Here is a 21416-nt window from a genome sequence, read left to right as displayed (position 1 = left end):
GGCCTCCCCCTGCCGCGGCCTCTCCCGTTGCGGAGCACAGGCTCCGGACGCGCAGGCCCAGAGGCCACGGCTCACGGGCCCAGCCGCTCCGCGGCACGCGGGATCCCCCCAGACCGGGGCGCGAACCCGGTTCTCCTGCATCGGCAGGCGGACGCGCAACCACTGCGCCACCAGGGAAGCCCCCATAGTATTTCTAATACAAACTTCTACTTGGCCAGAGACAGACAGAAATCTGAAATCTGAGGCTACAGAGTTTGTTTTGGAGCCTCCTGGGCCCTTTCATAATGTAGAGCCATCTGCTGAAACATCAGACATGGCCCTCCCCTCTCCTGCTCCCCCACCCTCTATAGCTCCCCATTACCATTGCGGACGAAGTCCCAGCTCCTGAGTTCATGCCAGTCCTCTGAGAACACACCCACCCCAGGCATCCTGGGTGCCAGCAAATCTCCAGACTTGGGAAGCACTTTCCCACCTCCTGGCTGAGTTCCAAGGTTACATTCTTGCTGTGTGGCCCTGCATCTCGCTTTCCTTCTCTGGGCCAAGGTTGAGGCTGACTAGGAGAGGAAGTGGCACCTGACAGCTTTGGGGGAGGGCAGCACAGAGGCCCTGCAGCTGTCACCTGTTGCAGAGTTCTAGTTCCTTGTTTCCAACCCGTTCTTTAGTGAGTGTCATGGTACCCCCAGTGCTGGACCCCAGAGGCTGGCCCCATAAACTTGCATCTGCAGGGTGTCCAACTTCCAGGAGGGCCTGTTTCTTGCCCTTATGGGCTCCAGAACCCAAGCTTAACCCAGCTATTCGAGCCTAGCTCTGACCCTGCCTACCTCAGTCTCCCCACCTGTACAATGGGACCTGAATTCAAGGCCCAGTACATTCCTTCCAAGGTGTAAGGACTCACAGCCCCCTCTGAGCTGTGCTAAGAGAGCTCCACCAACCCCATGCCCACCCCAACCCTGCTCACCCAGTTGGGGTCTTTCTCAGCTGGGCCCTCCATGTACTCTACTGAGTGTTGGCCAGAACAAAAATGGTGTTGAGCCCAGATCTCCCCATTAAGGTTTCTATGGACTCAATTTCCAAACTTCCCAGCCACATCAGATGTTTGCAGTTCTCCCAACATACCTTCTGTCAAACCCCCTCTAAAGTGTCTCCTTTGTGAACTCCTATTCATACTTCAAAGCCCAGCCAAAAAGACCCCTCCTGTGGAAAGGCTTGCTTGATCCTCGGGCTGTGTTGCTCTTCATTTCAGCTCCTCACACGTTCAGGATATCAAACAGTTGTTTTCCCTGGGGACTTCTGGAGAACAAGGCTCAAGTCTGACCTGTGAATGATATCAGACACCGGGTGAGTCAGCTGCAGCCCAGACACCTGAGGACTTCCTGTGACACTCACCCTCCCATACACCCCTCCCGTCAAACCCCTTCCTCCCCAGGCCTGTTCCTCATCAGCTTTGGCAGTCCTGGGACATCATTCCTGCTAGGGCTGTGCCCACACCCTCCTGGCACAGGGTGCTCACACCCTTGAGAGCCAGTACATCCATTCCTGTGACCTCTGTCCCTTCTGTAGAGAACTGGATCCATCCATCCATCTTCCCTTCCTCCCTCCCTCCCTCCCTCCCTCCCTTCCTTTCTTCCATCTGAAGATAGAAGCCCAAAGCTGAGGTTTCCCTGGTGGAGCAGTGGTTAAGAATCCAGCTGCCAATGCAGGGGACATGGGCTTGAGCCCTGGTCTGGGAAGATCCCACATGCTGCGGAGCAACTAGGCCCGTGCGCCACAGCTACTGAGCCTGCACTCCAGAGCCCACGAGCCACAACTACGGAGCCTGTGTGCCACAACTACTGAAGGCCACGCACCTAGAGCCCATGCGCTACAACAAGAGAAGCCCCCGCAGTGAGAAGCCCATGCGCCACAACGAAGAGTAGCCCCCACTCGCCACAACTAGAGAATGCCCGCACGCAGCAACGAAGACCCAAAAAAAGAAAAAAAATAAGAAGCCCAAAACGGTACTGACTATACACCCTGAAGTGGGGATCCCACAGTGATCAAAACAGATGTGGTCCCTGCCTGTGCAGCATGGAGGGAGAGAATAAACCTATAATCACACAGATACATCCAATAATTGGCTGTGACGAGCATGACAAAGAAGTGCAAGAGCCACAAGAATGCTGCCCTTGTCTAGGCATCCCGGAGGGCTTCCTGGACCAGGTGATGTTTACACCGAGCCCTGAAGGATAAGCAGAACTTAAAGCAGAAAGGATGTGTGTGGAGAGAAGGGTCCATTATAGACAGAACAGCAAGTGCAAAGGCCCTGAGGCAGGTGGGAGTTTGGTGCTCTAAGGGCTAGATGCCAGCATGTCTGGAGTGTAGAGTGAGGCTGGCAGGAGCGGGGTGGGGGTGGGGGGGAACGGGCAGCCACACTCCCAAACTGGCTGCCATCTAGGCAAGTACGCACATCATCATTGTGCAGCTACTTGAATTGCCACAGACTGAACACTCACACGTACCCAGCACCCAGATCAAGAGACATGTCCAGGTCCCAGAAGCCTCCATCACATCCTTTCCAGTCGGTCCTCCCCAAAGGGCACCGTTGGCCTGACTTCTGCACACAGATTCGCTCCCCTGTCCTTGAACTCTGTGAACACAGGATCATAGAGAATCTGTTCTTGCGTGTGAAGTGGGATCTCCCTGTGGTTTGCATTTGCATTTCCCGGATGACCCGTGATGTCAAGCTTTTTTTTATCTTTCCCGGCGATGTGGAGATTTGGGTGGCCTCTTGTTTAAAATACCCCTTCATGGGAATTCCCTGGTGGTCTAGTGGTTAGGACCCCGCACTTTCACTGCCGTGGCCTGGGTTCAATCCCTAGTCGGGGAACTGAGATCCCACAAGCCTTGTGGCATGGCTACAAAAATAAAAATTAATAAAATGCCCCTTCAGGTCTTTTTCTCACTCCCCTCCCTGCCTTTCCCCTCTCTTTCTTGCCCAAAGGCTATACCGCTATTCTCTGGTGGAGGAACAATCCAGAAGGAGATGAAGGCTCCCTCCTCCCCACAACCCACCCCTCTTGGGCCCTGCTGTGTGTGTGACAGGCCCGGAGACCAGGGAGAGGCACAGCGCTGCACATGCGCACACACGTCCCCTGTTGGAGCCCCCGCCCTTCCTGTAGCCCCCCAGTAAGCCTGGGACGGACCAGCCGCGGTACACGGCCTTCGTGTCACAGAGACACGGCACGCCTGGCCCAAGTCGCCAGCAATGGCCACCCTGTACTGGCTCTGAGCAGGCCCAGCTCCAACGTGTCTGTTCGCTCACCTCTCCCCTCCCTACAGCTCTGCGATGTAGATGAGTGAGTTTGCCGAGGCCGCCAACACACAACCTGCTCAGCTGTGTCCCCAGAGCGGAGATTTCAGAGCTGGACACGTAACTTTCCACCCGCTTCTGCAGTCCCCTGCCTATGAGTCTGGGAACCAGGATGACCCAGCCTGGGCCCTGCCCTCCAGGGTCCCCCCACCCACAGAGAGGGAGCAACTAGGGGCAGACAGGAGGCCCCTGAGGCAGGGCCTTTGAGGGACCTGGAGTCCTTCTGACTCAGGGAGGGATGAGGGACCAGGCCCTCACCCTCGTCAGACGCACGTCAGCAGGGCTGCGTTTGGCCAGACCTGGACCGCCAGCCCGGTGTGCGCTTCCTGCCAGAAGGAGCATGTCCTGCACGGTTTCTGGGCTGTCCCAGCAGGTCGGCCTGCTCAGGCTGTGTTGAGAGCCATCTTGGCCGAGGGGAGCGGGGTCCTGCACCCATCCTGGACAGACCCGCCTGGCTCTCCCGGCAGAAAACTTAGCACCCTTCTTGCCATCCTGGCAGCACACAAAATGCGAAGCCCCAGCCCTCCAGGCCCGGGCTCTGTCTTGCCCCATGAACTGTGTGATGCTGGGTGAGACTGTGCCCATCTCTGGGCCTTGGTTTCCCCTTTGGTAAGTAGGCAGGTGATGGTCACCTTCCAGGCTGTCTGTGACAAGCCCCTGAAAGGTCCACTCAGATGGTACGATCCACACTCGGTCTTGCTGCCCTGCCCCTGGTGGGCTCAGAGAGGCTGAGTCCCTTTCCGAGGACATCCAGGGGTGAGTGATAGAACTAAGTCCTACTTAACACAGAGCCTGAAAGTGGATCGGAAAAGGACAGACCAGGGTTCCCAAAAGACGGGACGCCGAGCTGACCGTTCTGTGGGGCCTCGCAGCGGGAAGAGGGTGCCATGTTCTTTCCCGGGGTCCCCAGCTGCTCTGGGGCTCCCTTCACTCTGGCTTAGCTAAGAGGGCACAGCATGCAGCCCCCTGGCCCTGTGCACAGTGGGTTTATTGCTGAGTCCTACCTGGGTCTGGACCAACCCCCGATCCTGGCCACTCCGTGTTCTGGGTCATAGGTGTGGGCACACGTGTCCGCAGGTGCACCTGTGTGCCCCCAGAGCTAGGGGTCTCAGCAGCCCGGGTGACTCAGACAGCCCAAATTACTCACTGGGGACCTGGGGAATGGAGGGAGCAGGGCCCCTCCGGGGAAGGGGAACCCTGGTTACTGCCCCCGGCCCCCAACAGGGGCTGCTGTGCCAGGGAAAACCCCTTCCCCGCCTGACCCGTCACACCCAAGGCTGAGATGGGGCTTGTCTGGGCTCGTACAGAACCAGTCTCAGGGGGTCAGGACTGTGTCCCAGTGGACAGTGCAGGCCGAGGGGAGGGGCTGGTCCCCCGTCTCCCCGGCAGCTGGCACAGGGCTGGGCGTGGGGGAGACACCAGGCAGCTCAGGCCACCGGGCGGGCTCAGGTTCCTGGCCAGCCCGGCCGGCGGCTGAGATTTCTGGCCGAGGAGGGCCTGGTTACACGGCTGTGCGGCCCAGCCGATTGGGTTTCCACTTGGATGGGCCCCAGGCCCCAGGCTGGAGGAGCCAGCGCCAGCTGAGGAGGGCCCCACGGGGGCCCCAGGTGCGCGCCACGGCCAAGCAGGGAGCCCGCTGGGTGCTGCCCACTGGCCACCCTGAGCCTCGGTTTGCCCACCTGAGACCAGCGGCCCCCTGGAGGCTCAGGGACTCAGGGGCCCCCTCGAGACTGGCTGTGGGCCCCGTGCCCTGCTCCAGCCCAGACTCCTGGGTTCTGGTCATCAGGAATTGATTCTCCGCTCTCAGTGATCTCAGTTGGCTCCTCTGAGAAATGGGGAGATTCCTGCTTGGCTGGCAGGGGCGCGGTGAGCTTTCTGTGTGCGCAGGCGGGTCTCGGCTCTGCTTCCCGCGGGCCCTTGGGGACTCTGCCTTCCCTGTCCGCTCGTGGATGCGGATGCGGGCTTCGCCCTGAGGTAGGTGAGCCTGAGGCTCCTGAGTCACCTCCGCCGCCCCGCCCACCCGCCTGCACTTTCCCAACACCTCCCTTCCCGCTTCCTGTTCCCCTTTCACTTCCTCCGGCCCTCCTCCAGCTGGGGAGCTGTACCTCCGCTCCCCCAGCTCCCCCAGCTCCTAAGGCACTTCGGAGCCCCTGGCCCGGCCAGGAAGGGGGCAGGAACAAGGCCATCCAGCCAGGAAGGGGCTGAGCCCGCACCCGTGACCCTGGGTGCCTGGGATGGGAGACCCCCTGTCACTGACTGCTCCTGGTCCCCCTGGGGCCAGATGCCGCCCTGCCCCTTTCCACAGCCCGGGGACAGAGGCCTGGGGCGCAGGGTCCCCGGGGCCTCCTGTCTGTGCCATTCCCGTGGGCGTGTTTGCCAATACTCGGGGGCGTCAGGCCCAGGAGCTCCAGAACCCTGCTTGGCCTGAACTTGAAATCGCGGCTGACCCCACCCCCCTTGGTCCAACCTGTCCTCCAGCTTCTCAGGCCTCTGTCTGGAGAACCAGAGGAACCTGGCATCCGAGGGCTGTCTCGGTTGCCAGGTGACTCGGAGCAGGGCGCCACCCACTCTCGGTGGGCTGAGGTGGGCCCAGGTGACGAGTGGACCTCAGAGGCCTCCTGGGACCACAACTGGGGCGGGGGCATGAGGCCAGATGCCCCCAGTCTGCCTGGATGGCTGTCACCCCAAGGGGCCTCTCCCTCTCAGCACTCAGGGTCTGCCTGGGTCACCTCGGTTTCTCATCTGGAGAACGGAGACAACTAGCCCTCCCAGCAGAAGGGTCCGGGGACCAGCAGAAGAAGGGCTCAGCTGGGTGTGTGTAGCGGGGGAAGCCCAGGGAAACTTTCGCCTATTTCTGAAAAAGTCAATCAAATAGGCGAGGCTGGGAACTCCCCAGGACGGTGGCGTTTCTCTGGGTGCCCTGGGGGACAGGAAGAGAGAGGGTAGTTTTTAAGGATTTTTAAAAACAGTCCCAAGAAGTGTTGGAAGTTCCCAGTTTCTCCGGGGCAGGGATCCCCCTTGGGCGGATAACTCCGTCAGGGAGGAGGGGAGGCCCAGGGCAGGCTGAGGAGCTGGAGGCTGCCCAGTGACTGCCCTGGGAGATAGCCCTGGCTATAGAGGCGGGGCCAGGATGGGGACCAAGGCCCTGGCTGATGCCCAGGAGAGCACACAGCGCCCAGCCCATCCTTCCCGCCTCCGGGGTCCCCTTCAGCTGGCTGGGCACCTCCTCAGAGGGCCTTCCCTGACTCCGTCCTTCCCGAGAAAACCCGCTGCTTTCCCTCTTGGGTATCAGCACTTGTTCTCTTTCGCTCTCTTGTTTGAGGTCTGTCTCAGGGATCACACCTGCTTTATTCAGCGTGTTGTCTGGTGCCGTTCTTCTCTGGAAGTACGTCTAGCTGGTCGGTGCTGGTGTGTGGGATGCAGAAGCAGTGTGATCCAGGATGTTGAGCTCCTGCCTGTGCTCTTGCTGTGTCATCCTGGCTGGGTCAATTCCCCTCTCTGGGCAGGAAAGCTTACTGCTTGTTAGAGGAGGGAGGAAGTCATAGCAGACTTCCCGGAGGCGGCAGCCCAAGAGCTGGCCCTGCAGGCTTAGGAGAAGTTGGGCAGGAGGCAGAGGCACCCCAAGCCCAGTCCCTCCCAGGACCTTAGGAATCCAGAAGTCCAGAATTGCCTCTTGAGACCATCCTGGGAGCAGGGGACGAGGGCAGGGGAAAGAGGTGGTGACAGTGTGCAGGCTTGGGGCCTCAGGACCCCCTGTTGTGTAACCAAGGGCCAGTGGCTGTCTTCTCTGGGCCTCAGGAGATAAGCACTGAGGACAGGGGTGGGACCCAAGAATTTAGACTTTGGAACAGCCCTTGGTCCCAGTCCCTGAGGACACTGCCGGGGACACTTTACCCAGGGAGGGGCAGTGAGAGGCCTCCAGGCACTACACCTGGAATCCCTCACACTGGACTCCAAGCCCATTTCCAGTCTGGCCTCAGTCTCCTCATCTGTAGCAAGAGGTGTACTTGCTAGAAGGCTGCTCATCACAGGACCTCACTGAGGACCTACAGTGTGCAGGGCTCTGCCCTCCTGGAGCCAACAGTCTAAGGTCTTCGTAAGGTCTCCTGCCCTTCTCTGTCCTGCCTCAGTTTCTTCCTCTAAAAAATGGAGCTTGGGTTCCCCGCGGGTCAGGGCAGCAGTGGGGCCCGAACACCCAGAGCAAGGTGGCTGGGTGGCCGGTTCTGGAGGAAGGCGGGGAGTGGTCCTTTGCTATGGGCTGTAAAGGTCCCCTGGCCTGGAGGCCTCGCAGGGAGGGGAACAGCAAGAGGAAAAAAAAAAAAAGCACCAGAAAGGCAAGTGAAGTCCCCATTGGCTGAGCCGGCTAAGGGCCCCGGGGGCTGTGTGCCTGCCCCGGTGGTGACAGCTCTGAAAATTCCCTGCCAGGGCAAAGTCCTCGGAGAGCAAGAGCAAAGAACCTGTTCACTTCCTCTCCGGACGTCTCCTCCCTCTTCCTCCGGCCCCTCCACTTCCTCTTTTCCTCCTCTGGCTGGCTGTCTCTCTTCAGCTCCTCCTCTCCCACTAGGCCTGCAGCCCCCACCCCCCAACCCTCCATCTTCCCAGGGTCCTTTCTCAGGGCCTAGGACACCCAAGCAGTCACTTATTCATTCAACAGATCAGAGCCCTGGGGAGGGTACGGTGGGCGGAGGTGGACGGGCCAGAGACCTAAAAGGGCTCACAGTCTGGTCCGGGAGGCCCAGTTATAAATGCCGGCCCTGTGCAGTGGTCTTTGGTGGGAGGGGGGATATGTATGCTGCAGATGCCAAAGGACTCCCTCAAGGAGGGGCCTTCTGGGATGGGCCTTGAAGGATGCATAGGAGACTACCCAGCTGCCTCAGACAGAGGGCCGGGAGTGGTCCAGCCTGAGCTCAGTGGGGCTGGCGCTCCAGCCCCTTGGCCCGGCCCTGGTTGAGAAGCAGCGAGGTGGCAGCACAGGTCCTGCTTGGGGACCAGCCTTGCTCTCCATCCCATGTAGCTGCCTGGAGCCACCCGAGTCTCCCACGCCTTGCCCTGCAGCCCTGGTCCCAGTCTGTCCGGCACCCACCAGGCTCAGTGAACAGCCAGGAGCAGCCCTCATCAACCGGCAGCAAAGAGGGTCACCCCCCCACCCCCCCCATCCCCCCCACAGCTCCTGAATCACAGGGTTGGCAGGTCCCAGGGTGGCTGGCCGGACGCCCGTGAATGAGACACACGAGGCCAGGGACAGGGCAGTCCGGCCCCTGGGAAGCAGGGAGTGGACGGGCTGGGAACATTTGCCCGGGCCCGGGGCGGGGCTGGGGGAGCCACTGAGAGCAGATCCCTGGGAACGCGGGCAGGTGGCTCTGAGCCCGTGGACTCTGCTGTGCGCTGGGAGACGGTCACCCTTTCTACCTGTTTGTGGCCTCTGCAACCTTCAAAGAGCCCTGCCAGCGCTAGCCTCCTGCAGTGGGCTGGACCAAGCTGCCTCTGCCCTGGCCAGATTCCACCTCCATATATGGACTAATCTTTTGCTGGTTTCAACACACGCTCAGTGAACACCTACTATGTGTAGCAAAGCCCTGGGCAGACCTGGGGTGCCTGGACACAGACCACGGGTAACAGGCCAGGGCCCCTACCTGGACCACCCTTCCCGTTTTCCCTTGTGTGAAAATTCAGCTTGTCACCACCTCTGAGAGGATGCGTGCTCCTCCAGGTCGGGCCAGATGCCCCTCTGGGGGTTCCGTGGCCTCTGGGTTTCCTTTTACCACACAGTGACCACTGTCGGCCACCCTCCACCCTCTGGGTGGCAGGCTCTCCCTGCCGGCCTGGCACTTCTCAGAGCAGGGAACCACCCAGAACACTGTGGGGCACCCAGGTCCGCCCCAGGCTTTGGTGGAGAGACCCAGGGCAGGAGCAGGTACGGTGGGAGGGCCTTCTCTGAGGGCAGCTGGCCTTCAGCTACTGTCACTGCCGCCCCACCCCCTCACCCTCACTCCTCTCTGGCACACTGTGTGTCCTTCCCCAGTCCTTGGTGGCCTCCAGATGGTCCAGGAGGGCAGTTCAGCTGTGGCTGCACATGACAGACAGACGATGGACGGTGGGCCCCGGGCCCCAGAGCTGTGACGAATGGCCCTGCCTGCCTGTGCCCAGCAGTGGTTGGCAGCTGCCCGGGTCGCCGGCTAACAGCCCAGGCTTGGCCTTGGCTGGGTGTGACCAGGCAGCTCCGAGGCAGCCCAGCTCCATGGGAACAGTTTCTCTGCTCTACAGAGCCTACCACTCCCCAGGTCTGCAGCAGGGGAGGTCTGGAGCCCTTCTCACAGGGAACTTCTGGCCGCTGGCCCCTGGGGGCCTGCCCTGTCCCTGGGGACTGTGGTCTTGAAGCCCCTGTTAAATGGCCACCAGCCCGCCTGACTCCCCCATGAAACACCAGTGTCTTCAGCCCCAGGTCTCTGAGTAGTAATGTGCCCCCTTAGCAAATGGAGAACCCCACTCAGCAAGCTCAGCACCCCCATTCAGAGGCCCCCCTGTAACCCAGGCTTTCTGGGCAGTGGACCTAATGTGGGCAAGTGGGGTGAGTCGCTGCCCACCCCTCGCCCCCACAACTGTTCCTTAAGTATGCGCCCACAGCAACCAGGCACCCTCGCATCTGTGCTGACCCTTGCCCACCGGGTCATTCATTGCTCTGGGGCATCCACACCCGGAGGGTCCCGGGGTGGGGGGACCCGGAGAGACAGGCAGGCCGGGTGCAGGCCTGGCCACGCGGGGCCGGATCGGGCACTGCTCAGCGGGGCGGCGGCGCAGGGTTCGCACCCCCCGACCCGCGGCCCCAGCACCCAAAGCCAAAACTCGCTTCCTCCTCCTCTTCCTCAATCTCGCTCTCGCTCTCTCCCAGTCCATCTCTCTCTCTCTCTTTTTTTTTTTTTTTTTTGCAAAAGGAGGGGAGAGGGGGTAAAAAAATGCTGCACTGTGCGGCGAGGCCGGTGAGTGAGCGGCGCGGGGCCAATCAGCGCTGGCCGTTTCGAAAGTTGCCTTTTATGGCTCGAGCGGCCGCGGCGGCGCCCTATAAAACCCGGCGGCGCGACGCGCAGCCACAGCCGAGACCGCGTCCACTCCGCCAGCACAGGCCCCTCGCCCTCGCCGCTCCGCCTTCGCCGCCAGTCTACACCGCCACCAGGTAGGGCCCCGCGCCGGCCGGGCCGCTGATGCGCTGGGCCCGCGCATCCTCTAGGCAGGCAGCCCGCGATCCCGGCCTCGTGGACAGGCTCCCGGCTGCGGGGAGTGGACTCATGCGCTCCTCGCTCGGGGCCGGAGCTGCGCTCGGGGCGCGCTCCCAGAATGTTTCCGTCGGGACCGGGGCGGCCGCGGGTCTTTGTCCGAGAGGGCGGCTCGCTCCGCCGGCGGGACGGCGGGGCAGCGGGGCAGCGAGGTGGCGAGGCGATGAGGCGGGAGGGTGGGTGGGCGCGGCGGGGCAGCAGGGCCGGGTGGGGGCTGGGGACACTAGTGCGCGTGCGTGTGCGCGTTAGGCTCGGGAAGCGAGGGCGGGGCGGCCGGCCGGAAGGGGTGGGGTCGCCGCGGCGCGAGAGCGCCTGCGCGCACTTCCTTCTCGCGCCGCTGGCTCCCGCGGGTGTGGCTGCTGAGCGTTTGCCGGGTGGTGCTTTTTGGGCGGGGCGGAGCCGGCGCCCAGCGTTGGGGGGCGGAGGCCTGGCTTCCTGCCGCGTGCCGCGGGGCCGCCTCCAGCCCGCGTTTGCCTTTTATGGTAATAACGCGGCCGGCCGGCGTCCTTTGTCCCCAATCTGGGCGCGCGCCGGCGCCCCCTGGCGGCTCGAAGGCGCGGTGCGCCGGAAGTGGGTAGGGCGGGGGCGGCCGCCCGGCTCATGGTCCTGTTCTCCCCGCAGTTTGCCATGGATGACGATATTGCTGCGCTTGTGGTCGACAACGGCTCCGGCATGTGCAAGGCCGGCTTCGCGGGTGACGATGCTCCCCGGGCCGTTTTCCCCTCCATCGTGGGGCGCCCCCGGCACCAGGTAAGGCGCCCGCCTCGGGTCTGACTTGGTGGGTGGGGCTCCCCTCTCGGGAGCAGGCGGAGGGAGGGAGGGGGAGGCCTTCGGCCTTTTGGGTGAGGGTCGGTGGGACAGTGCCTGAGCTGAAGGCGCCTTGCTCCTCCGTCCGCAGGGCGTGATGGTGGGCATGGGCCAGAAGGACTCCTATGTAGGCGACGAGGCCCAGAGCAAGAGAGGCATCCTGACCCTCAAGTACCCCATCGAGCACGGCATCGTCACCAACTGGGACGACATGGAGAAGATCTGGCACCACACCTTCTACAACGAGCTGCGTGTGGCCCCCGAGGAACACCCCGTTCTGCTGACCGAGGCCCCTCTGAACCCTAAGGCCAACCGTGAGAAGATGACCCAGGTCAGTGGCCCGCCGGCCTCGCCTGGGCGCCACCCCCCCCGCACCCCGTTTCTTGCCCTTCTTTGCCACGCCCTTTCTCACTTGTTCTTTCTTCTGCCATTTTCCTAGGACTTTCTTCTCTGACCTGAGTCTCCTTTGGAACTCTGCAGGTTCTATTTGCTTTTTCCCAGATGGAATCTTTTTCTCGTGTTTGCTTTTCTGACTAGGTGATGAAAGCATAAAGTGCTGTGGGTGTAGGTACTAACACTGGCTCGTGTGACAAAGCCGACGAGGCTGCTGTAAAGTGGCCTTGGAGTGTGTATTCAGTAGGTGCACAATAGGTCTGAAGTGAACCCCCGTCTTGGGAGCCCCGGCACACGTAGTCATGTTCCTTTGCACTCTTTGCATGTCCCCGGTCTGGCCTGACTGCTCCTCTCGGCTTCCCAAGTGTGACATGGTCCATCTCTCTGCAGATCATGTTCGAGACCTTCAACACCCCAGCCATGTACGTGGCCATCCAGGCTGTGCTGTCCTTGTACGCCTCTGGCCGCACCACTGGCATCGTGATGGACTCCGGTGATGGGGTCACCCACACGGTGCCTATCTACGAGGGGTACGCCCTCCCTCATGCCATCCTGCGTCTGGACCTGGCTGGCCGGGACCTGACGGACTACCTCATGAAGATCCTCACGGAGCGTGGCTACAGCTTCACCACCACGGCCGAGCGGGAAATCGTACGTGACATCAAGGAGAAGCTCTGCTACGTCGCCCTGGACTTCGAGCAGGAGATGGCCACCGCGGCCTCCAGCTCCTCCCTGGAGAAGAGCTACGAGCTGCCCGACGGTCAGGTCATCACCATTGGCAACGAGCGGTTCCGCTGCCCTGAGGCTCTCTTCCAGCCTTCCTTCCTGGGTGAGTAAGGAGGTCTCATGCCTGCCCCGCACGAGGGTCGCTCTGGCCTCACTGGAAGCTGAGTCTGGCTTCTCTCGGTCCTCAGGCATGGAATCCTGTGGCATCCACGAAACTACCTTCAATTCCATCATGAAGTGTGACGTCGACATCCGCAAGGACCTCTATGCCAACACGGTGCTGTCCGGCGGGACCACCATGTACCCGGGCATCGCCGACAGGATGCAGAAGGAGATCACGGCCCTGGCCCCCAGCACCATGAAGATCAAGGTGAGGGCCTGGCCTGGCTGGCCTGGGCGCCGGGGGGGCGAGGTCTGGCTTGGGTGCCCATGAGCGAGGTGGTTGTCAGGGCAACCAGGGCTGGGCCGGCCAGAGCCCTCACCGTCCCTTTCCCTCCCTAGATCATCGCTCCCCCTGAGCGCAAGTACTCGGTGTGGATCGGCGGCTCCATCCTGGCCTCGCTGTCCACCTTCCAGCAGATGTGGATCAGCAAGCAGGAGTACGACGAGTCCGGCCCCTCCATCGTCCACCGCAAATGCTTCTAGGCGGACTGTTAGTTGCGTTACACCCTTTTCTTGACAAAACCTAACTTGTGCAGAAAACGAGATGAGATTGGCATGGCTTTATTTGGTTTTTTTTTTTTTTTTTTTTGTCTTTTTTGATTTTTTTTTTTTTTTTTTTTTTTTTTTTTTTTTTTGCGCTTGACTCAGGATTTAAAAACTGGAACGGTGAAGGTGACAGCAGTCGGTTGGATGGAGCATCCCCAAAGTTCTACAATGTGGCCGAGGACTTTGATTGTACATTGGTTTTTTTTTTTTTGTTTTTTTTTTTTATAGTCATTCCAAATATCGTGAGATGCATTGTTACAGGAAGTCCCTTGCCTTCCCAAAAGCCGCCCCACTTCTCCCTTAGGAGAAGGGCCAGTCCTCGCCCGAGTCCACACAGGGGAGGGTGATAGCACTGCTTTTGCGTAAATTATGTACTCCAAAATTTTTTTTTTTAACCTTTGCCTTAATACTTGTTCTTTTTTGTTTGTTTTATTTTGAATGGTCAGCCATCGTGGCCCCCCTTTTTGTCCCCCATCTTGACATGTATGAAGGCTTTTGGTCCCCCTGGGAGCGGGTTGAGGTGCGGAGGTAGCCAGGGCTTACCTGTACATTGACTTGAGCCCAGTTCGATAAAGTGTACACATTAAAGAAAAAAAAAAAAAACAGACACCACCACCTACTACCACTCATCGCCCACCACCTCCTTTCCTATCTTTTACCCTGCTTTAATTTTCTTCAAAGCCCTTACGTCAACCTAACACATTAGAGGGTAATATGTTTACCGAATGCCTATCTTCCCTACTGGAATGTAAGTTCAGTGAGGGCAGGGACCATATCTGTTTTATTCTTTGCTGTATCCCCAGTGCTGGGACAGTGCCAGGCACACAGAAATCACTCAATAAATATTGAAACAATGGAGGAATAAATGGCTGACTGCATGAACAAGTTACTTTGCACAGTGCCCGGCCTTTCACAGGTGCTCGGGAAATAGAAGTTATGACTGTTAGTAATTTGGAGGTGCTGAGAGAGGCATGAAAGGGCCTGGACTTTGGGAACAGGTGGGGCTAAAGAGAAGAGAGCTCAGGTGGGGCTCAAAGCTACCCGCAGCCTGTCCAGAGGCCACACACCACATACCATGACATCAGCCCAAGGCAGGGATTTGCCCTTAGAGAACTCCCTAGCCTGAGGGGCCCTCGAGCCCCACTCCTTGCAGCGTCCTCCGGGAGCTGGGTCAGGGGGAGGGAGGTAAGGGATTGGGATGTGCCTGGTCCTCAGGATGGACAGACTCTCCCACCCACACCTAGACAAGGTGCCCAGCTACGCCAGCAATGGGGTGTAGAAGAGGCTCTCTGTTCCCATAGGGAGCCCGAGCAGAAGGGACTGATCACCAGGACTAAGTTTGTAGTGGACACCTAGGCCAGGTAGGGAATAGGCCAGGCCCAGGCAGAGGAAGCAGAGAGCAGAGTCATGAGTCCGTAGCCCTGAACCGTGCCCCCAGGGGTCTGGAGTTTCTCAGTTCAGAGTAGGCTGGGTGTCAGAGTTATGGAAGACACAGCAAATCAATGCGGAAAGCGCAGCTCCATCCCTTTAACCGTGTGACCTCAGACAAATCACTTAACCTCTCTGAGCCTCAGTGTCCCCATCTGTCAGGTGGAAATAATAATATCCACCTCAAGATGCTTATTAATAATAAGAGTTACCATTTACCAGCACTTTGCTATGTGCTGGGATGTTACATTATCTCCTTTGAGCCTCAAAACATCCCTTCCATTAGGCATTTCTATTCTCACTTTACAGAGGAAGAAAGAAGTTCAGAGAGGGTAGTAACCAGCCCAAAGCCACACAGCTGGGAAGAATCAGAGCGAAACTGGACCCAAATCTGCTGGTTGTAAAGCCCTATTTTAACCACCATCTAGAGGATGCACGTAAGCCCCCAGCATGTAGCCAAGCACACAGATTCCCAATTTGTGAATTTTCTTCTCCTTCCTTGAGCTTCAGGTCCGGAGGAAGGTGAGCCCAGGTATGGGGGCTGAAGGGACAGGAAGCCAGGTGGCCCTTGGGCTGGGCTGAAGCAGCAGCAACAGCCCTCACCTCACTCCCAGCCAAGCACAAGCAGCCCGGGCTGGCTTTCTGCTCCCCATAGTTTGCAAGAAACCCCTTCCCAACACCTCCTCCCCAGCCCGGGCAGGCTGGGGTCATCCCTGCAGAGGAAGTTCAGCCAGGTCAGGCCTACCCCTTTCCCACAGCCCCTCCATGGCTTTTCCACTCACCTCTGGGCTGAGAATCCCCCAAGGCCCCCCACCCAGGGCCTGTGGGGTTACGTTGCCATTGGCGTTGCTCCCTTGATAGGGGACAGCCTAATTCATGTCTGACCCACGCCAATAAATCAGGGAGGGGTGCGGGGGTGGGGACATTCATAAATCTATATCAAACAGCCCCCAAATTATGACAGATGACATGGCAGTCATAAAATTGCACAAGCAAAACTCACCAAGTCATTAATTTCATGGCCGTAGAAAATAAACAGACACATTTTTTCGCGGCCCTAATAAATTTTTAAAAACTCAAAGAATGGTCCATCTGCTTCGAATAATTTTTAATTTCCTATTCTGTCTCATTCCCATTAGCTATTCCACTGAGATATTTGCTAAATTCTTTCATTTACCTCCTCCCATCTGTATTCAATTACCCTATTTCCAAATAGAGTGAGTTTTTGTTTCTCCTAAGCACGGGACAAAATACCCCTGCCTGTACCTTAAAGCAAACGTTATGTGTGTTTTATTATCTGTTAGACCGTACGAGTCATTCTAACTCGATTGGCTGTGCGGAAAGTCTTGGAGACCAATCTGATTTTGATGTTTTCTGGCTTGGGTGGAAAACACCTGCCCGATTCTCAAAGCTAATCTATTAACGTAGTAAATGCTGTAGCAGATGTTCCTGAGTGAGCGAGGGGCCGCAATGGGCTGTGACCAGACCCAGAGTATCGGGCACACAGTGGAGATCAGAGGCCAGCACCACCACTGGGGGCCGAGCTGCCACATTTTCCAGCCGGCCCCCAGGCTCTGGCTGCCTGGTGACTCCCCACTGCCTCCCACGGCTCTCAGCAGCCACTGGAGATGGCTCTCACAGAATGTTTCCGTGGAGACCGAGGCGGCCGAGAGTCTTTGTCCGAGAGTTCGGCTCGCTCCACCGGCGGGACGGCGGGGCAGCGGGGCAGCGAGGTGGCGAGGCGATGAGGCGGGAGGGTGGGTGGGCGCGGCGGGGCAGCAGGGCCGGGTGGGGGCTGGGGACACTAGTGCGCGTGCGTGTGCGCGTTAGGCTCGGGAAGCGAGGGCGGGGCGGCCGGCCGGAAGGGGTGGGGTCGCCGCGGCGCGAGAGCGCCTGCGCGCACTTCCTTCTCGCGCCGCTGGCTCCCGCGGGTGTGGCTGCTGAGCGTTTGCCGGGTGGTGCTTTTTGGGCGGGGCGGAGCCGGCGCCCAGCGTTGGGGGGCGGAGGCCTGGCTTCCTGCCGCGTGCCGCGGGGCCGCCTCCAGCCCGCGTTTGCCTTTTATGGTAATAACGCGGCCGGCCGGCGTCCTTTGTCCCCAATCTGGGCGCGCGCCGGCGCCCCCTGGCGGCTCGAAGGCGCGGTGCGCCGGAAGTGGGTAGGGCGGGGGCGGCCGCCCGGCTCATGGTCCTGTTCTCCCCGCAGTTTGCCATGGATGACGATATTGCTGCGCTTGTGGTCGACAACGGCTCCGGCATGTGCAAGGCCGGCTTCGCGGGTGACGATGCTCCCCGGGCCGTTTTCCCCTCCATCGTGGGGCGCCCCCGGCACCAGGTAAGGCGCCCGCCTCGGGTCTGACTTGGTGGGTGGGGCTCCCCTCTCGGGAGCAGGCGGAGGGAGGGAGGGGGAGGCCTTCGGCCTTTTGGGTGAGGGTCGGTGGGACAGTGCCTGAGCTGAAGGCGCCTTGCTTCTCCGTCCGCAGGGCGTGATGGTGGGCATGGGCCAGAAGGACTCCTATGTAGGCGACGAGGCCCAGAGCAAGAGAGGCATCCTGACCCTCAAGTACCCCATCGAGCACGGCATCGTCACCAACTGGGACGACATGGAGAAGATCTGGCACCACACCTTCTACAACGAGCTGCGTGTGGCCCCCGAGGAACACCCCGTTCTGCTGACCGAGGCCCCTCTGAACCCTAAGGCCAACCGTGAGAAGATGACCCAGGTCAGTGGCCCGCCGGCCTCGCCTGGGCGCCACCCCCCCCGCACCCCGTTTCTTGCCCTTCTTTGCCACGCCCTTTCTCACTTGTTCTTTCTTCTGCCATTTTCCTAGGACTTTCTTCTCTGACCTGAGTCTCCTTTGGAACTCTGCAGGTTCTATTTGCTTTTTCCCAGATGGAATCTTTTTCTCGTGTTTGCTTTTCTGACTAGGTGATGAAAGCATAAAGTGCTGTGGGTGTAGGTACTAACACTGGCTCGTGTGACAAAGCCGACGAGGCTGCTGTAAAGTGGCCTTGGAGTGTGTATTCAGTAGGTGCACAATAGGTCTGAAGTGAACCCCCGTCTTGGGAGCCCCGGCACACGTAGTCATGTTCCTTTGCACTCTTTGCATGTCCCCGGTCTGGCCTGACTGCTCCTCTCGGCTTCCCAAGTGTGACATGGTCCATCTCTCTGCAGATCATGTTCGAGACCTTCAACACCCCAGCCATGTACGTGGCCATCCAGGCTGTGCTGTCCTTGTACGCCTCTGGCCGCACCACTGGCATCGTGATGGACTCCGGTGATGGGGTCACCCACACGGTGCCTATCTACGAGGGGTACGCCCTCCCTCATGCCATCCTGCGTCTGGACCTGGCTGGCCGGGACCTGACGGACTACCTCATGAAGATCCTCACGGAGCGTGGCTACAGCTTCACCACCACGGCCGAGCGGGAAATCGTACGTGACATCAAGGAGAAGCTCTGCTACGTCGCCCTGGACTTCGAGCAGGAGATGGCCACCGCGGCCTCCAGCTCCTCCCTGGAGAAGAGCTACGAGCTGCCCGACGGTCAGGTCATCACCATTGGCAACGAGCGGTTCCGCTGCCCTGAGGCTCTCTTCCAGCCTTCCTTCCTGGGTGAGTAAGGAGGTCTCATGCCTGCCCCGCACGAGGGTCGCTCTGGCCTCACTGGAAGCTGAGTCTGGCTTCTCTCGGTCCTCAGGCATGGAATCCTGTGGCATCCACGAAACTACCTTCAATTCCATCATGAAGTGTGACGTCGACATCCGCAAGGACCTCTATGCCAACACGGTGCTGTCCGGCGGGACCACCATGTACCCGGGCATCGCCGACAGGATGCAGAAGGAGATCACGGCCCTGGCTCCCAGCACCATGAAGATCAAGGTGAGGGCCTGGCCTGGCTGGCCTGGGCGCCGGGGGGGGCGAGGTCTGGCTTGGGTGCCCATGAGCGAGGTGGTTGTCAGGGCAACCAGGGCTGGGCCGGCCAGAGCCCTCACCGTCCCTTTCCCTCCCTAGATCATCGCTCCCCCTGAGCGCAAGTACTCGGTGTGGATCGGCGGCTCCATCCTGGCCTCGCTGTCCACCTTCCAGCAGATGTGGATCAGCAAGCAGGAGTACGACGAGTCCGGCCCCTCCATCGTCCACCGCAAATGCTTCTAGGCGGACTGTTAGTTGCGTTACACCCTTTTCTTGACAAAACCTAACTTGTGCAGAAAACGAGATGAGATTGGCATGGCTTTATTTGGTTTTTTTTTTTTTTTTTTTTGTCTTTTTTGATTTTTTTTTTTTTTTTTTTTTTTTTTTTTTTTTTTGCGCTTGACTCAGGATTTAAAAACTGGAACGGTGAAGGTGACAGCAGTCGGTTGGATGGAGCATCCCCAAAGTTCTACAATGTGGCCGAGGACTTTGATTGTACATTGGTTTTTTTTTTTTTGTTTTTTTTTTTTATAGTCATTCCAAATATCGTGAGATGCATTGTTACAGGAAGTCCCTTGCCTTCCCAAAAGCCGCCCCACTTCTCCCTTAGGAGAAGGGCCAGTCCTCGCCCGAGTCCACACAGGGGAGGGTGATAGGTTTTTTTTTTTTTTTTTTTGGTTTTTTTTGATTTTTTTTTTTTTTTTTTTTTTTTTTTTTTTGCGCTTGACTCAGGATTTAAAAACTGGAACGGTGAAGGTGACAGCAGTCGGTTGGATGGAGCATCCCCAAAGTTCTACAATGTGGCCGAGGACTTTGATTGTACATTGGTTTTTTTTTTTTTTGTTTTTTTTTTTTATAGTCATTCCAAATATCGTGAGATGCATTGTTACAGGAAGTCCCTTGCCTTCCCAAAAGCCGCCCCACTTCTCCCTTAGGAGAAGGGCCAGTCCTCGCCCGAGTCCACATAGGGGAGGGTGATAGCATTGCTTTTGTGTAAATTATGTACTCCAAAATTTTTTTTTTTAACCTTTGCCTTAATACTTGTTCTTTTTTGTTTGTTTTATTTTGAATGGTCAGCCATCGTGGCCCCCCTTTTTGTCCCCCATCTTGACATGTATGAAGGCTTTTGGTCCCCCTGGGAGCGGGTTGAGGTGCGGAGGTAGCCAGGGCTTACCTGTACACTGACTTGAGACCAGTTCAATAAAGTGCACACCTTAAAGAAACACGTGGCTTGTGGCTGGCATTGTTGGATGTTGGGGAGAAGGCTGGGGCACTGGGGGTGCTTTGAGGCGCCTCTCACCCTGAAGGGTCTGGGAGTGGGGTTATGTGGGAGGAGTGAGGGATTCTGGCCTCTAATCCTGTTTAAGTGAATTCCCTGCCTGGCCCTTGTTTCCCTGTATTTCTCGCCGGGTTCTGAGGTCCAGGTGCTGGGAGAGGGGGGAGCTCGGGAGTTGTGGGCCCTGTACGCACCTCGTGGAACTGGGTGGGGACCTTCGTCCCTGTGAGTACTGCTCTCTCGCTGTCCTCTCACTGGGATAGTGGGGTCTCCCAGGCCACAGGCTTTGCCCTCACCTTCCCTTCAGTACCTGGGGAGAGCCAGGGGCTCTCAGGTTGAGGGTGGGGCCTCAAACAACACCTGCCCACTCACCTGGAGTGACCCCCATAGAAGGGACAGCGCCACCCATCCGAGGCCTGTGGGCAAAATGGGATGCGGGGCCGGCAGAGATGGCGTTAGTTGGCTCTGGCGGGGGGCATGGCTGAGGCCTGCATCCTTCTGACCGGAGGGTGGATGCCATCCTTTATTCTTGGTGCCCAGTTTCAAGTGCAGATCTGGCCCAGTTCTCCCAACACCCTGCCTGGGAAGCAGCCTGGACGGCGGGGTCAGTTTGGGACTCCTCCAATCCTGGCTGGCCTCCACTCTTAGAAGCTGTGGTTGACGTGGGGGGAAAGTGGGTGAGGCCTCTCCCACACCGCCAGAGGGAGTGAGACACGGAAACTGGCCCCCAAGTCAACCCAGGTTTGAGGCTTGGGGGAACCCCCTCCTCTCCGCGAACTTGGGGCTCCCCCAGGGCTCTGCTGGGGACGGTGGGAGCTGTGGCCCGTGAGGACGGGGCGACCCACCGCCTGCCAGTTCAGGGAGAGCGCAGATGCTCGGAAAGGCACCTTTTGCGCAGCATCTTGGCTGCGTGTGCTGGGAAGAGGGCTGTTCGACCTCCTGATGGCTTCAGAAACCAAAGGGGAGCCCGCGGTCCCCGCGCTAACCTGGGCAGATTTTCCTAGGTCACTACATGAAACAGCATGGCGGTTGCAGAATGTGCTATCCGGAAGGTGTCCTGTTCCCCAGGGCATTGGCCTCAATCACCTGGCCCAGAGGAAGAGCACCGAGGATGCTTCGCCCTGACCCTGTGCAGTCTTGGAGGCCCCGGGAACCAGGAAGGGAAGTCCCTCCTGGGTCAGTTCCAGCTCTTTTGGTCTAATTCAGGGGTGGTGGTGAGCCCCAGGCTCTGGGAGCTGCAAGTAAGTTTCCACCGGTAAGAGTTGAGTACCTACTCTGTGCTGATGTCTTGGACACAGACCCTGCCCTGGAGGAGCTGTCAGTCTGGAAACTCCCCTCTCCCTCCCTCCCTTTCTCCCTTTCTCTCTTCCTCCCTTCCTCCCTCACGCTATTTGTGCTAGGCGTTGTGCCACGCTATGGGATGCAGTGGAGAAGAAACCAGGTGTGTTTCCTGCCCTCACGAGGTACCCAGCTTACTGGGCAAGACAGAATAAATAGGAATGTACAAGTACCAGTGGTGATAATGAGAAGAAAGTAGCGGCTGCATGT

General features: G+C 58.9%; 2 protein-coding genes and 1 long non-coding RNA gene across 4 annotated transcripts in view; 2 read left to right on the top strand and 1 right to left on the bottom strand.

Annotated features, from left to right (window-relative positions):
• Window positions 1-6939, bottom strand: part of LOC129392752 (uncharacterized) — a 9028-nt gene extending 2089 nt beyond the window's left edge. The window contains exons 1-3 of the long non-coding RNA XR_008619210.1: window positions 6692-6939; window positions 2499-2626; window positions 1117-1315 (exon numbers count right to left, since the gene is read on the bottom strand). This is a non-coding gene — a long non-coding RNA (uncharacterized lncRNA). The remainder of the gene's footprint in view (window positions 1-1116; window positions 1316-2498; window positions 2627-6691) is intronic.
• A 3477-nt stretch (window positions 6940-10416) lies between these two features.
• LOC112063645 (actin, cytoplasmic 1) lies at window positions 10417-13842 on the top strand. 2 transcript variants are annotated; one of them, XM_024119098.2, is made up of 6 exons: window positions 10417-10520; window positions 11242-11370; window positions 11519-11758; window positions 12211-12649; window positions 12735-12916; window positions 13048-13842. In XM_024119098.2, the coding sequence occupies exons 2-6, from the start codon at window positions 11248-11250 to the stop codon at window positions 13189-13191; spliced, it is 1128 nt and encodes a 375-aa protein (XP_023974866.1). In that variant the 5' UTR covers window positions 10417-10520; window positions 11242-11247; the 3' UTR covers window positions 13192-13842. The 2 variants fall into 2 exon arrangements, with proteins under 2 accessions (XP_023974866.1, XP_054945864.1); XM_055089889.1 differs by lacking the exons at window positions 10417-10520; window positions 11242-11370 and adding an exon at window positions 11867-11907 and having other exon boundaries at window positions 11708-11758.
• A 2761-nt stretch (window positions 13843-16603) lies between these two features.
• LOC102988905 (actin, cytoplasmic 1) lies at window positions 16604-19036 on the top strand. Its single transcript, XM_007129304.4, has 5 exons — window positions 16604-17013; window positions 17162-17401; window positions 17854-18292; window positions 18378-18559; window positions 18692-19036. The coding sequence occupies exons 1-5, from the start codon at window positions 16864-16866 to the stop codon at window positions 18833-18835; spliced, it is 1155 nt and encodes a 384-aa protein (XP_007129366.1). The 5' UTR covers window positions 16604-16863; the 3' UTR covers window positions 18836-19036.
• Window positions 19037-21416: the final 2380 nt, after the last annotated feature.

Source organism: Physeter macrocephalus, chromosome 14, assembly GCF_002837175.3.
Source record: "Physeter macrocephalus isolate SW-GA chromosome 14, ASM283717v5, whole genome shotgun sequence".
NCBI classification, from domain to species: domain Eukaryota; kingdom Metazoa; phylum Chordata; class Mammalia; order Artiodactyla; family Physeteridae; genus Physeter; species Physeter macrocephalus.
The sequence above is the reverse complement of the archived record's forward strand: the minus strand, read 5'-3'. Positions and strand labels throughout refer to the sequence as shown.